Consider the following 20,610-nt stretch of genomic DNA (forward strand, 5'->3'; position numbering starts at 1 on the left):
TTAAAGTAATCACACATTCTAGTGTCCTCCGTTCCTTTTATATATATATATATATATATATATATAGAGCTAGGCTACGGTGAGTTGCGAAGTAAAGCAACTATTTTACTTCACGCTCATATTTTGCGATTTTAAAGTTCAAAACTTCGATCCGAACCGTTCATCTTCTTCTTCATATTGAAATGTGCTTGGAGACCAAATTTTATATTTTTTGGAATTTTTTTACTATTTATTAAGCAATTTTGAAAGTCGCTGATCTGATGGTCCAGAAAATTTTACTGTTTTTACTGTTCACAGCAAAATAGCAATTTTAAAAAATGCTTAATAAATAGTAAAACAATTCCCAAAAATGTAAAATTTGGTCTCCAAGCACATTTCCATATGGATTAAACATCTAACGGTTAAGATCGGTCGTTTGGACTATCAAAATAAAAATACGGCGTGAAGTAGAAATGCGTTTTACTTCGCAACTCACCGTAGCCCACCTCATATATATATATATATATATATATATATATATTGTTGGCATTGGTACCGAGTACAGCTTCTATGACTGACACAATACCACATCCGAGGAGGAAGAAAATATATATTAGACAGAGTACAAACAACCCCTAAATTACAACTATCCGTTTTTCTTTTTTATGGAGTTAATTTGGGTCGTTAAAATCAGAGAAAAGGAGGAAGAGGAGAGGTCCAGTTAAAATCAAAGGCATATTAGTCAATTTAATTTCTAAATTAATTAAATAAAATGTTAAATAGTTAAGAGGGCATAGAAGAAAGAACATTAAATATATATGGAGATATTAGATATTACGGTGTTTTAATGAAAAAAATAGCTATTTTAAAAGTTTAGATGGACACACTAGAAATTTTTCAAAAATAGAATATGATTCATCTTTTCTCTGTGATGATGATGTGCTAACGTGGCACAAAAAATGAAAAGAACATTTTGCAAATTGAAAAGGTGTGAAACGGTGCTTATCTTCCATGTATGCAAGCTATTATAAGTTAATGGTAGGTACTTTTCTTATTTGTTTTTGTGAAATACATTGATAATAACTAAAATATTAATTATAATAAAAAAAGGTGTTATAAGATGTTGTTGAAAACTGAAGAGCCGTAGTTTCTAAAAATATAATGATAATAAATTATTAAATTAAAAAATCGAGAATTATTTCTAACCTAGCTAACTTCTCTTAATTTGTTTCATTCTCAATATTTTTATTTTATTTTTTACACCACACATTAGTACTAATTGTTTTAGACTGATATTTATGAAAAGAAAGATTGAGAGAAACTAACTCATTTCTTCATATTTTCTCTAAATGAGATTCTCTACAGGTTCATGTGTTTCCTTTTTTTGGCTCGTGAGAAAGACATAGAGCGAATAGTGAGTATAGTGGTGTTACTTTTACTCATTATACAATTCCAATTTGTTATCAATCTAAATCTGATTAATTTAGATAAAATATGATTTAAAAAATATAACAATTATAATTATTAATTACTATATAATTATTGTATTATTATTACTATAATGACTATTTAGTTTAAAACATAAACACACAAATTATAAAGTATGATATATAGTAGAAGGATATAAAATAATATAGTGAATCTTTTATTTGTCACATTAAAAACTTTGTCCTCCTATGCTCTAATTACATTGTGAAAAGATAAAGCGTCAATAATTATTGTTAAATATATTATCCTTAAATGTACCAAATTTATACTAAATAAAAGTACCAACCGTTTTGTATCAGTTGAATAAATTTTTCATAAAAATATTCATAAAAATATTAAACATAAAATATTATTCAATACGTAATTATTCATAAAAATATTAAAATATGCGATAACAAAACAATTCAAGATTGTCAAGAGCGAAAAGAGCTCTTCCAAAAGCTACCAGCGAATTCTAGCGCAGCCGCTCTCCCTTCCCCTCTTTCCTCACTCTCTCCCACCACTTCTAGCTAGGCTTCATCCTTAATAATATTTTTCCCTCTCTTTGAGCTCTACTTCTTCAAACGGAGATTCAAACGGAGAGAAAAAAGAAAGAGAAAAAAAATCGAAGCTGAAAGTGCAATATCATCGAAACAAAGTGTAGAGTCTCTATCTCCTTCTCGATTGGAACGCGACAGTAAACAAATCCATTCGTCAAGCGATGCAACGGTCGTAGAAAACGGAATAAGTCGTAGAGACAAATGAGGATTAAGATATTATGATCATCAAGAGTGTATATAAGTAAGATTAGAAAATTAAAATATGGAGAGGAATTTGTGAGATAAAAGCTAAGTTACTACATAGGCTTAGTTATAGCTGTGTTATAGTTTTTTAAGACCATAAAAACTAAGTTATAAGATAAAAGTACGCTAAGTTAGCTACAACTGCTATAGCTATAATAGCTGACTGCTATTATCGTTACGCGCTATTGCTACCGTTATGATACATTTTTTTTGGTCAATTTACATGGGCTTCTGTTCTTCTGTTTTTATTTCTAATGCTACATAATCTGTTATGATAAGTATGCTAAACGGAACTATGTGCTTCTATTTTATATCGGTAAATATTCAAATATTAATTCTTCTTTTTACTTACTCTTCGTCTAGTATTCACTTTTAAAATTGTTGTCATTTATTTCATTTAAAGCTGATTTTGATTATTATAATATATAAAATGTTCAAATATGTATACTAACTTCATTTCACTTGTATAATTAATTGCTCTTCGTTTATTATAATATGTAATATTATGAAATATGAATTATTAAATAATGTTATCTTGTAGATCTTTTTTTTTTCTTCTTATTTGCATGATTGGAAAAGGTATAGACTTAGATTAGTTGTCATTTAGTTGTTACCTCAATTCTCCAATATTGATCATTTGATAATTAGTAGAAATATAGAATATAAATTTTTTTTTAAAAAAAAAAACGCTATGTATGATAGCTTCCTCTATATAGCTACGTTATTTGCAATATATTTTTTTTTAACCTCCCCGCTATGCCACTATAATTGTCATTTAAAATCTTGGTGAGAATAAAAAAGTAGATTTAAAATTGTAATTATTCAATTTATCAATGCAATCGTAATTATTCAATTTCTTTATTTTTGTTAAACTTATGGAGTCCACAAATGTGTTAAATGTTTTATTTAAATTTTACTAAAATAAAAGGTTGTACATTTTGATTTAAAGTTTGAAAAACAAAAAAAATACAGTTATAAAATAATTAAAATAAAAGAGTTGAAATAATGCAAGCCTTCCATCCTAGCAAATATATGCGAAATCGGTTTATTGAATGAAGGGGAAGAGCAAGGCAACGGTTCTTTTCTTTATGTATTGATGTACCATAGAGGAAGCGGGTGTCGCAACTCTAGAAAGGAAGCATGCTGTCATTGAAATATCTCAGATTTAAAGGTAAACGAATAAAAAACATAGCAAGGAAACTAGCAAAAAAAATTAAACGTCTATACATTCTGTACTCGATATATAGCACACTGTTTGGGACCTATACAAATGTACTACTCGATTAACTGCTAAAAATGACTTACAACAATCAATAATCAAAACCGTCTAAAAAGGAAAAAAGAAAGGCTCGAAAAAAAGTAACCACTGCAGCACAGAGAAGAAGAAGAAGAAGAAGAAGAAGAAGACGAATAGACAAAAACAATTTCAAGCACAGTACCATACAAATCTGAATATAATTGTTGTACTAATATAGCACACAAATACTAGTCATTGCTTGCCTTTTTGTTGGTGTCGCCTAGAACAAACTCTGAATACAGATTCTTCAGTGCAATCACAAGCGTCAGTATAAGCGGGCCCATTATTGCACCCTGCAATTAAAAATATAACAAAATAACATCATGTCATTTTGAAGGACTAGCAATTAACCATTATAGAAGGCAAAACAAAACTTGGTTGGCCTTCGATGGACCAGCTGAGAGTAAATAATTACTAAATAGGCTTAAATGGAAGCATAATTGCTCAAACAAGTGTTATTTGTAAAAAGACTCAGCATTGTTGGAATTTACTGTGTAAACCAGAAGTAAAAAGCTGGTACTATACAGTATATGTATATCAAAAATGGGTACTAATTTGAAATATAATTGAGTTTGATTAGCTGCCGAGCTATATATCAAAAATGCGCATAATGGATGTATATTTGTATTGCATCGGCTATGTATAAAGGCAGTCCAAAAAGACCATTGATACATTGTTTTATCAGCTTGGTTTCAGCCTTTCAGCTAAGTGGCCATATCCTAGTGCTTGAGCAAACATTAAGTAATTTAAGTACTACAACAACAAAAAACTTAACCCGGGCTAACAACGTTTGAACCAAATTACTAAAACACAAGTAGAAATTAGACAATTACCTCCAAAGCATTCGACAAGAGTGCCACACCACCAATAATACTCAAGCCAGTAAGGTATGCATTGTAACCCGGTATCTCCTCCTGTATAACTTGTGTACCATAATCCATCAGAATTAGATGTGAAGCAGTTACAATGGCCGCTTTCACATATCTCCCCTCCAACAACAGCTGTCCGGCCGCAAAAAGTGACGACAGCCATGGGGGCAAAATTGGAACTAAAGGACTTATGAGGGCAAAAGCCGTGGAAGTGTACACAAAGTGCACCTCAAAGAATCTGAATAGCAACCACGTGAGGCAGCCTTGGAAGATGGCCAGCTTTGCTGTGGCCAACAGCACGCTGCTGATCGCATGGTCAATCACCTCCACGCACCGATCTTTAACTCGTTTTGAGATAGGTAACATCTCAATCACTTGCTCGGTGGCCCCACCTGACTCAGCTGTTATTAGATAGTACAAAAGCCAGAGGAAAACCATCAGCTGGGATACGAAATTTAAAACCTCTGCCGCACCAGAGACTACACGGAGTGTGATGGAGAAGACCAGGTTTGCGCTCCCGCCTAAAACTGATGTGCCACCAGAGAGCACCCGTTTTAGGATCTCAGCTCCTTGCAAGGCCACTTCTTTTGCCTTCACAACCAGATCTACTCTGGTAACCAACAATTCTCTGAAGAATGAATCCAGTTCCCTATAAATCTCAGCCCATTCCCGATTTTTTACCCTAGTCGTAATATCTTGTAATTTGGAACTGATCATAACTGTTGACCCATTCACCACAGGGTCAACAGGGTTAACGGGTGCAGCTGATTGTGAAATTAAGAAATGCCGAAACCCATTAGTGAAATCAGTTAGGTTGTATGCATCAGCCACTTGGTCAATTTGATCCCAGACTGTCTCATAAACCATACCGGAGTATTTGTCGACCAAACCCGGAATGTCATTGTCATCCATCCATTGTTTAAACCCAATTCGCTCTGCATAATTGTTGTTTTGGACATGAGATTTGAGGGTAAGAACAACATCTCTGCCTTCTACCCCGATTTTGTAGGAGAAAAATGCTCCACCGGCTAAGAGCCCTAGGGTCATGCCGAGCATTAAGCCAACAGCCACGATCGTTTTCAGGGTATGCGAAGGAGATGATATGGGTTTGGAAAGTGAACGATTAAGAAGCAAATGGTTAGGATTTATGAAGATGGAGAAGAAGAAAAGGATACCAAGGGACAACGCCAGGCCGAAGTGAGTAGACAAATGGAGGAAGAGGTAACTCGAGAGGAGCCAGCGGAGGAGACGCGGGAAGGAGGGGGATGGAGGGAGGGGTCGCCGGAGTATGGCGGCGCGTGCATCGGCTAGGGTCATAGTAGATGACCGGAGTGCAGCGGCGGGGAGAGCAAGGAGGGTGGCGACCACGCCTTGCTTGAGAGGTTGGTCCCAGAAGGAGACGACCGCGCCTTGCACCTCGCGGAGGGGAATCGAGCAGAGGATCGCCCATTGGATCGGGCGAAGGAAGTCGGAGAGTAGGAGGTAGAGGCCGTACATAGTGACGAGGCAGAGCGCGAGCCCAGCGTGAGCCATGGCTATGTAAACAGCGAGGCGAGCTGACGGGTCTTTGATTAAGTGGTTAGAGGAAGAGCTTTCCTGGTGGTGGGATTTCGGAGGAAGCGAGGGGTCCGGCACGGAGCGGAGCGAGGCGGAGCGAAACATCTCCGCCCATGGAGGGCTCACGGTAGGGTTAGCATTTTGGGATTTGGAGGAGGTTTCTTTCTTGACCTCCATGTGTTTGTCGAAATGCCTCCGAGTGTTTGTGCGCTCTGCCTTCGACGTTCTCCGGAGGAGACGAAGAAAGAAGAAGAGAAGGGAAGAATAATTGAAGAGACTTTTATTAATGTCACCCAACAAATTCTTTTATTGACACAAAACTTAACCCAAATATTTAATAAGATGTACAACTCTACGTCTCTACCCTCTATTATGAGCATTATCTCTCTCATCCATTATTAATTTATTATTAGTGCGGACTTTATGTTTTCTTGTAAAAATACTTCAAATATACTAAAATAATTCTAGTTTTTTTATATAACCTGTAACTCGAGATTATATCCTTTTATTATTTTTAATTGGATAATTTTATTTTAATAGTAAATATTCAGTATCAAAACTATTTTATTTGTATAATAGAAAGTATTTGATAGAATTCAATAAAGTAATTAAAGAAAAAAACTACGCGAGCAAAATACAGAAAAAATATGCATGCCTAATAAAATGGTCACAATTTGATATCATACGCTCATATTATTTTACAAGTATGTAAGAACTAACTTACAGATTTTAATCTAAAGCATTAAGTAAATGGAAATAAACATGATAACAAACTTGAATTTCATGTAAAACTAGAATAAATGATCTCACGGAAATGTACCAAAGTATATCTCCTAAAATATTTTTGTAATTGTTGTATTAGATTTATTAACATCAATTCTTTACGAATGAAAAAAAGTCACACATCACTACATCAGTAAAATAAAACTTGTGATAACAAAACAAGCAATAGAGCAACTGATAAAATATTTACTCAATTCATAATAATGAATTTGTGAATGTGGACTTATTATTTTTCTTACTAAGTTTATGCATTATATTTAATCAATTGATATGTATGTTTTAACTCACTGGAAAGATTCAAATTAAAAGGTATCTGAAAATGCAAATAGTCTATACAAAATATAAAATACATATTTAATTAAAATAATTCTAAATTTTGGTGATTACGATTTACGAACCTTACATGCAAATTAGTCAATTAGGCCCCCTCTTTTTCATGCAATTCTCATTTTCTTTCAATGGAATCTCTTAAAAAGCTGTGTCCATTATTTTCATTCATTCTGTCTATGAGAAAGAGAGCAACACGTATTAGCAATAGCAACTATATTGTTAAGAAACAGTCATTTAAAACTTTTTAAAGAGCAAGAGAAATAGTTACTTAATCATCTTTTTACGATTATTTGTTGTGGTGTATTTTTTCATGAACAATTTTTCAACTTAAAAAAAAAAACACTCATTTCATACTTTGATGTCACACTGAAGCTCTTTTTTTAGTACCGTAATGGCAATTGTGAGAGTTAATGTAGCAGCTATCAGTCTTGCACTTGTCTATGTTCAGTTAGCAGAATTATAGCAGCTAACAACTAATAAACTAGCTCATAATCCATTAGTGTGAATTCATTAAAGATAAAATAAAGCTATATGAATTGTCCCGCGAGAAGAAAATTAATGTATAAACTACCGGTTTAACTAGGTCTGCTAAAAAAAAAATTAGTTCGTAATTCGATTCAACTTCAATTCGAAAGATATGTAGTTCGCAATTAATTCGATTCGAAACAAATCAAATCCAGTTCAGTTTGAATCTTATTCAAATCAAACTCAAACTAGAATTGGTTTGATTCGGTTTGTTTCTGGATTATTGAGTAAATGATTCCCATCTCCCGCTCGTGCTTCCTACTTCCATCCCCTTAATTAGCTTACACGTGAACATTTCTGGAGAACTCGGTCCTTTTCTTTTGATAAATATTTTAACATAGCTGTTTTGGCCTTATGCAGTGTTGTTTTGATTTTATAAGTTATAACCGTGCATTGCATGAAGACAAAACTGCTCTGTTAAAAAAGTTTCTCTTTTATTGGGAACAGAAATTGCACTCAGGGTACCTGTTCGACAAGACAGATTAAGGCTCCTTAGTCTTCCTTAAGATCTTAAGTCTACCGAACAGTTGTGACTTAGTTGAGATTAATAACCTCCTTTACTAAGGAGGCCTCCCCCCTCTCCTTAGGAAAAGTGGTTCCTTAAAGACCTCCTTAGAGCATATTTTGACCTTTTATTACCGATATTACCCATGCTCTCTAAGGAGCTCTCATTTTTTAATATTTTTTTATATCCCACTCTTTCTCTCTCACCAACACAGAAACCCATCTAAAAAAAAACACTTCCTTCTTTCTCTGGCCAAAATCCACAGTTGTCGGACGGCGATCTCAGAAACTAATATCACAGAAATATTTCTCTTGAAATTCTCTATCTTTTGAGATCCATTTTGATAAGTATAATCCACTATTTTCCTTCATGAATTTTCATGGTACAACCTGTTCTTGTAAGTTCTTGAATATTTCTCAAATTTTATGTTTTTTTTTTTGTGTGCTAGAACTGATTTTTCTCGTGTGTTGTTGTCTCTGTCATTGGTACCAATCGGTACTAGCCGAAAGAGAATATACGTTGAAAGCAAAGAATCATAATGGGTTCGCAACTTTGTTTTGTTCTAAATCACTCTGCCAAAGTTAACTTCCTTCGGCCAATCGGTCATAGAAGACAGCTCCTCAACGAAATAGAAAGATTTTGCAACTTTGATTTGTTCTAAACTAATCTGCTAAAATTAACTTTCCTATTTTCGCTTTTTGGTTTTGGTTCACTTCGCAGCTTTGTTTTGTTGCTCCATAATTTACATTTCTGAATTTATAATTTTCATTATTTACTAATTATCATATAATAGAGGTCAAGCATGATACTGACAATACCTTTTGGTTCATTATTTGATACGAACTCAAAAAATTCAATCCTTCTTGTTCATTACATGGTATTTGTATTAAATCCTTTTGGAACAATGTGGTCTTGCGAAGCAAATTGAATTTCTTTTTTCCAATTGCTTGATGCAAAGAGATTTATTATTTATCAGAATTTATTTTTTCTTTTATTTTTTTTAAAATGACTTTAGATTTCAAAAATACTAGTTTTCTTTTTTCTTTTTCTCTCTGTCGGATAAGATAGCAAAGTTGGTTTTTGTAAAAGCAAGAGTGTGAGTATGAAAAGGGAGGGACATTTAGGTCTTCACATATTATAATCTTCATTCTTAATCTTATCATCTTACCGAACAAGTGCTCCTCAGCAAGGATTAAATTTTTAATCCTCACCCTCTTAAGGAGGACTGCCGAACACCCTCAGGTAGACTAATTAGATTGAGGTAAATATGCTAATTAATTTAATTTTAAGGTTTCGCAGACATAATTGTTTTGCAATAGGTAAAAGATAATCGAAGGCTTCATTGATTATTGTGCATATAGAGTAATATTTGTTTAGCTGTCTTTTATTTTAAAACAAAAATAATTAAGATTGAGATAAATAATTAGTTCAAAATATGATGATAAGGGTTCAAATGCCTTTTGTGTCTCTATTATGTCTCCATTTTAAAAAATTTAATAATTCAAAATTCATAACTTAAAAGTCACAATAAGACCTTTAAAACTTAAAAATGGTCTACATCAATTTATCTATGCACATGTAAAAAATTACGACATTTCAACTTTATATTGGTTGTCACAAGAGCTTGTAAATGATGTACTGATGTGGATAATTTATAAATGTTAATTTTTCAACTTATTAATTCACATAAAAACAAAATCGAATATGATAATCTTTTACGAGCACAGAGAAAAATAAATAGATCACATCTAACGATTTTATTTTGACGTTTATATTTTAAATTTTGAATTATTAACTTTTAAAATGTAGACATTTAAATCCTCCTCAAATATGATTTTTTTTTTAATAAGATAGGGGTTAAGCTCCTAATCTTATATTTTATTGGTAAATTAAAAATAAGATACAATCAAAAGAGTCAAAAAGCAAGAAATTGCTCAGTGAGTATTAATTGAGCAAAGATAAAATAAAAATTCATCTCTTGTACCACTTGATCAACCAACTGAAAAACAGAACAAATATTATTTCTAAATATCCGATTGCATCGTTCTCTCCATAATATAAAAATAATAATTATAAAGACTCTCCTCAACTACATAAGATATTTATTTTAAAGAAGAACACCTCAAATATGATTTTGACAAACATGATTTTTTTATGAAAATGAAAGAGAAAATGGGAACATAGTGGCATATTTTGTGGGTAATCTTTTGCTTGCATGCCGTTTTTTAAAATAAAAGTAATAATTAGGCTGGTAACTGGTAAGATACGAGTGGAGCAGCTCCTTTAGATGGATGGAGCCATGGAGGTGGGGCTCCATCCAGGAATGAATAATTAATTGGAAATATCTCATATTGTTCCATTTTGGAATAAGTTACTTGATTGATTGCCTTCTAAACTTCATTATTTTTATTCCTCTTTATAATGCGCTCAGGTTATAAAAAGTCACCGTCTCCAGTTTCAAATAAAGTGGAGATGTCCATGCGCCACTGCCATGCTCAGAAAACAGAGCATCTATCTATGTCAATCAAATCAAATTAAATTAAAAATATCTGTCATATAAATAATAATAATAATAATAATAATAAATTTAGAATATCTTTATTTTTAAAATTAATTAGAATTTGAGAACCAGATTTTGATCTAGCTCAAACACAATGTTTTTGTGTGGATTCGCACGTTCAAAATTCAGATGGGTGATCTCTTGTAGATATTAAAATGTCGGGTGACTTGTCCTTCAATCTTTCTTCACAAAAAAAATATTTTGAATTAAAATTGTAAATTCAATGCAAAATTAATAATTAACAATCTGCAAATGAGAATCTATAATTTTGTCAAAGTGAGAATTAATTTTTTATTTATAAAATTATTATACATTTCAGAAATTGAAAAAAAAAATATACCAGGGGATATTAAAATTAGAATCGAATATCTAAGATAAATGCTCTACTAGTCTGCTCCATGCGTATTAGTGAGAATAGCATGCTAACTTCAAATTCGGAATAGTCACTAACCCAACATTTCAATGGAATAGCGAAATAGCATAATAGCAGCTAACCCGAGCTATTATTTCTGTTAAGAATAGTGTTTTTATCACCCAAACGTGAAATGATAAAAATAGCATGCTAGAAATAGCAACTAACCCTGCTATTCCTTGACACCCAAACACACCCTTAAATGTTCAGTAAGACATTGAGAACTTCGTCGATTTTCGACCTTTTAATAGAAAATTCCATGCCTTTCCAGATCAAAGCATCGCTTGTAGTAAAATACTAAACACTGAGGGCCCCATAGTCAGTGAAAATTCCATATATACATCTTTTCATGGGGCACAACAAGAATGAAACACTTTTCGCGAGGATAAAAAAGTGACTTTTTGTGACGGACTACTTTCATTGTTCAGCTTTTTTTTTGCGACGGACGACCGTCATAAATGCGTTTTTTTCTTCGCAAAAAGTATCTACTTTATTGTAGCGGGTACCGACGTACCGTATGGTCTATGCAGATTGTGTTTGGTGGCTCATTACCTTCGTTCCAGCTGTTTGGTTCGGATAATTAAGCATTTAAGTTTTCTTAAGTCCAGTCTGATCTGACACTGACGAGAATTAGTCAAAATAAGTACTTACCTATTTTTATTTTTATTTTCAGATAAAAATGCGTTTCAAATATTACGTAATGCTGTGCAATGGAAACAACTAATTCGGGAATTACTTGCAAGGACCAAAAATGGAATTTGGATCCCCAGCCCCAGGTACATGAGTTTGCAGTTGGTAAATCTGAATAGTTATTTTAATATGGCACGAATTTTAAAGCGAACACCCTGTAATTTTTATAGACATCGGATTGAATTTGACCCGATTGAAATTAATCTAGACCGTTCGTTCATATAAAATTGCAACAGACTCCCAAAAATGATGACAATTTCCAACCTTTTTCAAAAACACATCCGAATAACCATTTATGTCTTCTTCTTTTTTCCAATATATTCTCAAATTAAATATTATGCATTACATGATATATCAAATCATCCTCATATTTGTAACAAAATTTTCTTTGAGATTCAAAATAATTTAAGATCGCATTCACAATCATACTTGTAATAAAAACATTTTGTAAGAACGAACTTCGGACCTTCGGTACTAACCAGATCATCCTCGTATTATAAATTATTGTATATCTGGCCCAAACGAACCCTATTTTATTTTTTATTTATTTTCTCTTTTGAACACAACTATTAAATATTAATATATGTAAAAAAATGTATTCTAGTGCTTTTCTAATTTTTTTTCTTGCTCTTTTCCGGATGATATTGTATAGCTGCATTGGTTTCGATTTTCGTACGATACTAAAAATAACTTAAAAGCCTAATTTTTTTTTGGTTAATATCTTGCTGAAATTTTTAATCGTTTCCTAATTTTTGTATGTTTGATGGCTACAATATACATGAGTAGCATATTGTCGCCGCAGAGAATCTATAATTACACGTATATATAAATACCCACGGTATAAATTATGAGGAGAGATCAAGTTACAACAATTTTTGAGTTACAACAAGCATTATCTACACTTTCGAAGTCCAAATCGTCGATCCAAACCGTTAGATGTGATCTCTACAATAAAATGTGCTTGGAGACCAAATTTTACATTTTTTGGAATTTTTTTACTATTTATTAAGAAGGGTACAAAAACTAGTCAAATTCAGACCATTGAGTTTTGTACCCATCTTAATAAATAGTAAAAAAATTCCAAAAAAATATAAAATTTGGTCTCCAAGCGCATTTTATTGTAGAGATCACATCTAACGGTTTGAATCGACGATTTGGACTTTGACAATGAAAAAAATACTTGTTGTAACTCAAAAATTGTTGTAACTTGATCCCTCCTCATAAATTATAAATATAAATCAAACGCTACATATCAAGGAAGACTTTACTTTTGAGTTAAAAGTTGGTATAATATTTTATTAATCTACTTGGACTTAAGTTAGATAACTGCTTTAATTGGTGCCTTTTAAGTTGTCCTTTTGGCTGAAATCTTAATTTAAAAGTATGCTTATTTTTATTATATTTTCCTGAGCAAATTTTGTGAAAAAAAAAAAAAAATCTGATTTTTAATTTTGAATGAGGCTATGGTACTATGCATATTGCATATAGGCCCGTACTATGGACTCAAATATTCGGTTTGAAAATTTTAACGGTCGATCTGAACTATTTAATATGGTCCTCATTTGAATATGTACTTGTAAACTAAATTTTACATTTATTTTATAATTTTTTTACTATTATTTTAGATGGGTAGAAATTCACTTGATTTGAAAAATGTAAAATTTAACCGTTCGGATTAACAATTAAAATTTTAAAAATTGATCCGTAGTATAGATCAATCCGCGCTATGCATAGTACCATTCCTGACGTCTAGTATATTCAATATTTTCTCGTCAAATCTTGTTATTATCTCAAGGTTTATTTTGCTAAATAATCTACAAATAAGAAACAAATACCTCGTATGGAAATAAAAAAAAATCCGAAAAATGGTCCATTGAACAGCTGTTTAAAATTATGTGATAAAGCACTAACATGTTAGTAGGACTAGGACCCCAACACTAACAGGATCTGAATCCCCTCAGGTCAGGTACCTAAGGATGTAATTAAAAGATTTAAAATATTTAATGTATGTCGTAGATACATAGATATTCATTTTGAGATTCGTGTCAGAGCTAAAGAATGATTTGAATTTTCTAATTGCACCTTTAGAAAACCTAACCTAAGTAACCTGAAGGAATTAATCACATTTTAATTGGAATTCTTAGTTCGGAGTGTGACACCAACACTAACATAATATCTGGATCTGTATTACCTCAGGTAAATAAATAAATAAAAACAAAATACAGGTACACAGTAGTACTGTACACTACCTGCGCCAGTGAAAATAAAAGCCGAACTGTAATAAGATAAATCTATGACAAAACTGGGTTTGCATGGAAGAAAAAGTACCTTCATTTAACTTTCATTTGCACGAATCTCAAAGCACACATAATACTGACCCCTGCTAAAGTTGGTCACCGACACGTCGGTCACGCAAAAGTTGAGATATCTCAGAGGATACGGATACGCACTCTGATGCAAGTATGAGACAAGTGTGCAGAATGCGTTTCCTCTGCATTAACTCAAAAAAGAATCTTTTTAGTTAATGAATGTCAACCGTCTGATTTTAAACGGAGCCAATCTGGCTCCTGCTAAAGATATAGTGGCCCTTTAATGTTAGTGCAGATCTAGTATCACGAATCTTAAAACAGGTCGAATGGTCAGGATTCATTAAATCAAAAAATTCCCTTTCGAGTTAATGCAGAGGATACGAATTCGTGGTCCGTGCTATGTACGGCATATAAGATCTCTCCCGTGCTTGTTTGTCAAAAAAAAATTTTTCAGATCCCTAAAGTAACTCAAATTTTAAGTTTAAGTGAGAACCGTCGATCTGCTTTGGCACTAATATTAAAGTCACCTCCGCATTCTATCTTGAACTGGATTGATTCAGATTCTAATCGGACGGTGCGAATCTCATGGATCATGGCTATGTTTTCTTCTTATTATAATTATTATTTTTTTGTTCGTGTTAGTTCTGTTCGTACAGTCCTAGATTAGCGAGAACCCTCTCTATTCCCAGAAACAGAAAATATAAATTAAACAAATAAGTCCACAGATTAACACCTTCCGTGAGATAAATAAACCCGGTTTACTACCACAGAGAAGTTTTCCTAATGGTAGGTCCTCTCTGTCAACTTCCAGTCTATTACATACCAAGTTCATTAGTTATTCTCTACCTACAGCCCAAGAATTACAAGCGGGACAGAGAGAAAAGAGGGGGAAAGAGAAAGAGGGGAGAGAGAAACGCAAAAGGAAAAGAGTAAAGACAAACATATGCTCCCTAATTTTTTATTCTGGTTCCAATCGCCGAAATATGTGGAGGTGATTCTGTGGCCTAGTATGTGGCCGAGCTGATGCATTTCTCGAGCGGGAAGCTACAATGGGGTTGCTTCAATCGATTCTGGGAAAAACCGGGAGGCGATTCATCAAGCGCAAGGACAGTGATGCTGGCGAAACCGGTTCAATTTCTCCCTTATATTTCTCCTCAATTTCTTCTGGTCTTCTTATTTTTTCATATTATTTTGAGCAAAACACAGAAAAAAGACGAGTCTTTACCCCTTTTTCATATTTTACTCTCATTTTTCTTTATTCGGTAGGATGTTTTCTTGTATTCCCGACATTTCTTTATTCTTGTAGATGCACATTTCAGTGATTTCAATATTCGGTGTGTTTTATTTCTTAATCAATCCGGAAACAGAAGCAGTAATCTGATTTCGTTTTTGTTCAGTTTATGCCAGCATTGTTTTGTGTGGAATCTACGGAAGTTAGCACTTCATTTCTAAATTTATCTGCATTAATTCAATCTGTACATTTCTTTTATTTTCGTTTTCATTTATTCTTTTATTGCTGGCCCAGTATGCAAATCAACCCCTCTATTGTTTAGAAATTTCTTCACCATGATTTAATGTGGTTGCTTTTTTGGGCTAGAATACAGACTGCGCGTTCTACTTGTCATGTTACTGACACCATCTACATACTAGAAATATGTAATAACTAATAACTTCAAGAGCATAATGGTCATTTGAAACATCAGTTGTTTTGGCTTGTGAAGTATTTTACAGACTTATAGACAGTAACTTTCTGTAGTACATTGTTAAAAACTAAAAAAGAAGTAAATTTAGCTGAAAAGTTTCAAAAAGCGAAATTTTGGTTTGTATCATTTGTTTTAGCTTTTAGCTTGTGTTTCCAAACACTGAAGGCATGCAGAAAAGAAACACTATATTGATTTCTTATAGTAAATTCCATATCATTTAGGCTGTGTTCTACAAAAAGATTAAAGAGGAAGGGTAGGGAATGGTAGGGGAGAGTAAGGGGTGACAAAATTCATTCGTCTCCTCTACACTCCAATTTTAATGTGACAAAAATGCTCATGCCCCTCATCTCATCACTTCTTCACCCCCTCTAGACCAAGCCTTTGCTCTTACAAAAATTATCATTTAGGTTATGATCCCTACAAAGTTTGATATGCTTCTAAAATATGAAAATGACATGAGAAGGTAGATATTTTGTATAGGTTCTTTTTATAATGTTATTCCTTTCCTTTCTTTTAAAATAATATATTATGTTATTTCTTTCCTTTCTTTCTAAAATAACATAATAAATGTTGTCCATTGTCGGTGTTCAGCCAACTATTTTTGAATAATTCAGCAAATTGAGCATCAAGAGAGATTAAACTTGAGTAAATTAAACAATTGGTCTTTGGAGTTATTCCATCTTTGTGCCTTAATTTTAAGATTTTCTTATCTTAGTTCTTCAAATTAGTTATTTATATACATGAGTAATAAATAAACAAAATACCTCACACAGACATCTTTTTCTAGTATTGCTCAGGCTATATCAAAGCTTGCTTAACTTGAATTTACTAAAAGTATGAAGATATTAAGATATATCACATGCTGTACATGTCTTCAAATTAATGTTTCTCTTTCTCCAGTGCCTTGGCTCCTTGTTTGTACTCAAGTTGTCTATGGTTATACTCTCTTAACTTAATTTTTTATTTCATTGTCATTCTCTCTCTGTTTTTTTTTTCATTTTCTATTACATTTGTTCCCTCTTCTCTAAATTTGACTTGAGATTTTCATTCTTGAAGTAAGTAAAATCCTTTGCCAATTTGAGTGGTCATTTTACTGCAAATTAGAAAAACTGGGACGACGTACCGCCATCAATTACAAAAATGAAAAGGTGCAAAATGGAAAATACTAATATTGGAGTTTGCTTGGGTTGGAAGAATATTATTATTGGATTGGCATGGGAGCTTCAATTAGCAATTAACTAAAGCACAAAAATCTTATAGTTTTCTCTCTGTATTCTTGCAGGTAGGGCCCTGGAGGAGCTTAGGGGATTATTGTACCATGAAATCCATACGTCAGAAGGTGCAAAGAGACAGCAACAAAGATTATGTGGGCCTGCTGTGGCCATGTCATTTAATTTTGCAGTTGCTGTCAGTATTATCATGGCCAACAAACTGGTATGATTTATTTTCCTTATTTTAATTTAGCGAAGTGCTATTTTTTTTAAGAAGTGCCCTTATATTTTCCTTTTTGTAACGTAAACTGTTCGGTTTTGGCAGTTTTATAGCATACCAGTCTGTTTATGATGTACCACCAGTCCTTTTGTATCTGGTCTGGTATGCTTTTTTGCTACCTTTCTCCTCCATTGATGTCAGTTGAGGTGTTAGTACATAATCTGATGGTTAACACAGTCTTAATTGATCAAAATGGATAATTCAGACAAATTTTAGTCTTAATTGACACTTATTACTCATTTAGAATAATTTGGGTGAATTGGAAGCTTGTAATGTGACAATATATGATACCATTTTATGAACAGGTCATGGGGAAGGTTGGGTTTAACTACCCAGTTGCTCTTTCACTGATCCATTATGCGGTTGCATGGTTGTTAATGGCCATACTTAGGGCTTTCGCATTATTGCCAGTGTCGCCGCCTTCCAAAAGTACCCCTTTCTCCTCCCTCTTTGTATTGGGCGCAGTCATGTCTCTCTCCACCGGTCTCGCCAATGTTAGCTTACAACATAATAGGTCCAATTTGAATTTTATAATATTTGAAAGAGCACCTACATTATCAAGAAATTGTATGAAGCATTTCCAGTGTCTTCAAATGCTTGATTATTGTTGTTGGAGTTACAAAATGTTGCTGCCTGTTTAGTTCCTAGTATTTTTCCTGTCATACACAAAAAGATTATAGCCTTAAATTGTTCCAGAGAATCTTTTTACACACCAAAAAAAAAAAATTAAGCATTTCTTGCTCCTTCCCTCCTCTACAGTTGTTAAATAATGAAATAGGGCAAATTTGCTCTCTTGTGTTCATTGGGAGTAGAGAGAAAAATCGGGAGGGGGCATATATTGTGCATGCTTCCATCACTGTTGCCATATCATAAATGAGACATTCTCATTTATCTGGTGGGTTTTATATAGGATATTATTCACTGCAATGAGCTTATATGTGACATTCTCACTTTTACCATAATTTATGCAATATTTTGAGATTTTGTGGGTGCTGAACCAAAGCTTTCCTGATAAGTTATTTGTTCGGCTTTGCAGCATAGGATTTTATCAGATGGCAAAAATTGCAGTAACACCTACAATTGTTCTAGCTGAGTTCATGATTTTTAACAAGAAAGTGTCTTCGAAAAAGGTAATTAATTTTCAACATAACTGCACCACCCTGTTGAGAAAAGCAGATATATCACATCAGCATGACAAGGTGGTAATGCAAAGAACATTGTACATGTTTGGTTGGACCTGCACATTTCAAGGATTGAAAGGAAAAATAAATGGCTCCTGGTCGAACTAAAATATTATCATTCCATATTAGCATATTATGCTCTAGGAATTTGTTACACTGGTTCCTCCACTCTATTCTTGATACAAGCTCAATTGTGCAATCAAAACAAGCCCACAAGGAAAAAGATGATCTGAAATCTGCCAAACAATATTAAATTACATGTACTCCCATGCAGGTTATAACATTAGGTGTGGTCTGTGCCGGAGTGGCAGTGGCGACTGTGACAGATTTAGAGTTCAATTTGTTTGGTGCATGTGTCGCATTGGCGTGGGTTATCCCAAGTGCGGTAAATAAAATCCTTTGGTCAAATCTGCAACAAACCGCCAACTGGACTGCCCTTGCGTAAGCTCTTTTTCGTTCTTTTCTCTCTTTTTCTTCAATGTTCCTTCTGTCGCCTCTATCACCTACCAAGTAATAATCTGAACTCAGTTGGGGTCTCTGGCAAAAGAGCTACCATATAATTGATTTAGTTTTGGCCTGAAATCTGAACTAAGTTTTACCAAAAGCTTGAGTTTAATATTTCTAGAGTACGGAAAGGAAGAACAACCAATTTCAGAACTTAAATAGGTTTACATTTTAAAAGGCTGAGTATGATATTTCTCAAGTACGAAAGGAAGAGCAAGCAATTTCAGAACTTAAATAGGTTTACATTTTAAAAGGCTGCTTGATGATTATTTTTCCTAATACAGGTTAATGTGGAAAACAACGCCTATTACGGTATTTTTCTTCATGGCTTTGATGCCTCTGCTGGACCCACCTGGTGTTCTTGCATTCAATTGGAACCTAAAGAGCACCTCGGCTATCTTTATCTCTGCCATTTTTGGATTTTTGCTGCAATGGTCTGGGGCTCTAGCACTTGGGTAATGCTAGTTTACACTATATTTTACTCTTCCAAGTCCCAGAATCATCTTAAAGTGTACCTTAGAAATTTGCAATGATGCCAACTAAGAATGCAAACTTATTCCGTCTAACTAACAAGCCACTCTGCTCTTTCTAGAATTACTTGTTTCCTCTTCATTGACCATTGATGACCAAAGTGGGCGAGGTTTATTCTGACAAGTAAAGGTCACAGGTTTGAGACAAACAAGTTGACCAAGGTGGGGCGTCAAAAGATGCTGGGGCTGGGGGTTCTCTTTAAATAAAATAATGATAATAAATAACAATATTAACAAACAAGCAAATAAAGTAAAAAAAAAAAAGTTTTGTTCCGGTTGATCAAGAGCAAATAAAGTAAAAGAAAAAAACTTTTTCCCCCTTTTCTGTTTGGAAGTACGAATACTTATTTCTTTTAACTTAAATTCAGTGCAACGTCAGCTACTTCTCATGTGGTGCTTGGTCAGTTCAAAACCATAGTAATCATGCTTGGTGGATATATTTTGTTCAAATCTGACCCGGGACCTGTTAGCCTTTGTGGAGCCTTTGTTGCTTTATGTGGCATGTCTTTGTACACATATCTCAACTTAAACAGGAGCCTGGAGTCAGGGGCACAAACAGGTAAGCCTCTAAAGCCCAAGTCCATTGAAGACGGGGAAAACGGTGCTGATACGAAGGCAGTTGATTCTGTTTAGTCTCTCTCTCTCTCTCTCTCTTCTTAGTTAAATCAATGATTGGTAGTCGATAGATTCTATTTCTGTTTTGTCCTCTGCTTTCCTATTTTTGTTCCTTTAGGCAATTTTGGTTAGGAGTTGTTGTTTTGTTGATTGCTCTCAGATCATTTGTATAGATAAAATTGTGTTTTAGGGATTTTTCAAAGAGAATGAAATAATCACTTCCTTGTATGTGTTTAATGTTAGTTTTTCGGGCCGAAGTATTGGGCAAGGATTAGATTAATAGCTTAGCCCTGCATCAGTGCATTATGTTTTGGTTCATAATCAAAACAATGATTAGAACTTTGCATTCATACGCAATGCACCAGGCAAAAATTGTTTGACAAAAAAATTGTAATTTTTTATCAACACAATAAAAAAAGAAAAATATTGAACTTAATCCATGCTATATAGTTGGAGCTTAATGTTTCTTCTTTTTTCTCTCTTTTGAGATGTCGTATGTT

The 20,610-nt window shown here is 33.4% G+C and overlaps 2 protein-coding genes across 2 annotated transcripts; one reads left to right on the plus strand and one right to left on the minus strand.

Moving 5' to 3' along the window:
• Positions 1–3,458: 3,458 nt before the first annotated feature.
• LOC144560528 (transmembrane protein C9orf5 protein) lies at positions 3,459–6,260 on the minus strand. Its single transcript, XM_078309752.1, has 2 exons — positions 4,380–6,260; positions 3,459–3,839 (listed from the first exon to the last, which is right to left on the minus strand). The coding sequence occupies exons 1-2, from the start codon at positions 6,147–6,149 to the stop codon at positions 3,735–3,737; spliced, it is 1,875 nt and encodes a 624-aa protein (XP_078165878.1). The 5' UTR covers positions 6,150–6,260; the 3' UTR covers positions 3,459–3,734.
• An 8,699-nt stretch (positions 6,261–14,959) lies between these two features.
• LOC144560963 (Nucleotide/sugar transporter family protein) lies at positions 14,960–20,344 on the plus strand. The gene is made up of 7 exons (XM_078310182.1): positions 14,960–15,214; positions 17,072–17,223; positions 17,586–17,794; positions 18,317–18,410; positions 18,736–18,902; positions 19,250–19,420; positions 19,864–20,344. Exons 1-7 carry the CDS (start codon positions 15,136–15,138, stop codon positions 20,126–20,128), a joined length of 1,137 nt encoding a protein of 378 aa, XP_078166308.1. The 5' UTR covers positions 14,960–15,135; the 3' UTR covers positions 20,129–20,344.
• The last annotated feature ends 266 nt before the right edge of the window (positions 20,345–20,610 follow it).

This window comes from Carex rostrata, chromosome 10 (assembly GCF_964058835.1).
Source record: "Carex rostrata chromosome 10, lpCarRost1.2, whole genome shotgun sequence".
Classification (NCBI taxonomy): domain Eukaryota; kingdom Viridiplantae; phylum Streptophyta; class Magnoliopsida; order Poales; family Cyperaceae; genus Carex; species Carex rostrata.

What these genes read in the sequence shown, in the direction of transcription:
- LOC144560963 (XM_078310182.1), top strand. Translation starts at nt 15,136, where the DNA reads ATGGGGTTGCTTCAATCGATTCTGGGAAAAACCGGGAGGCGATTCATC. An exon ending in CAGTGATGCTGGCGAAACCG is followed by an intron (nt 15,215 to 17,071) that starts GTTCAATTTCTC and finishes GTATTCTTGCAG; the next exon opens with GTAGGGCCCTGGAGGAGCTT. An exon ending in TTATCATGGCCAACAAACTG is followed by an intron (nt 17,224 to 17,585) that starts GTATGATTTATT and finishes TTTTATGAACAG; the next exon opens with GTCATGGGGAAGGTTGGGTT.
- LOC144560528 (XM_078309752.1), bottom strand. Translation starts at nt 6,149, where the DNA reads ATGGAGGTCAAGAAAGAAACCTCCTCCAAATCCCAAAATGCTAACCCT. An exon ending in TCTTGTCGAATGCTTTGGAG is followed by an intron (nt 3,840 to 4,379) that starts GTAATTGTCTAA and finishes TTTTAATTGCAG; the next exon opens with GGTGCAATAATGGGCCCGCT.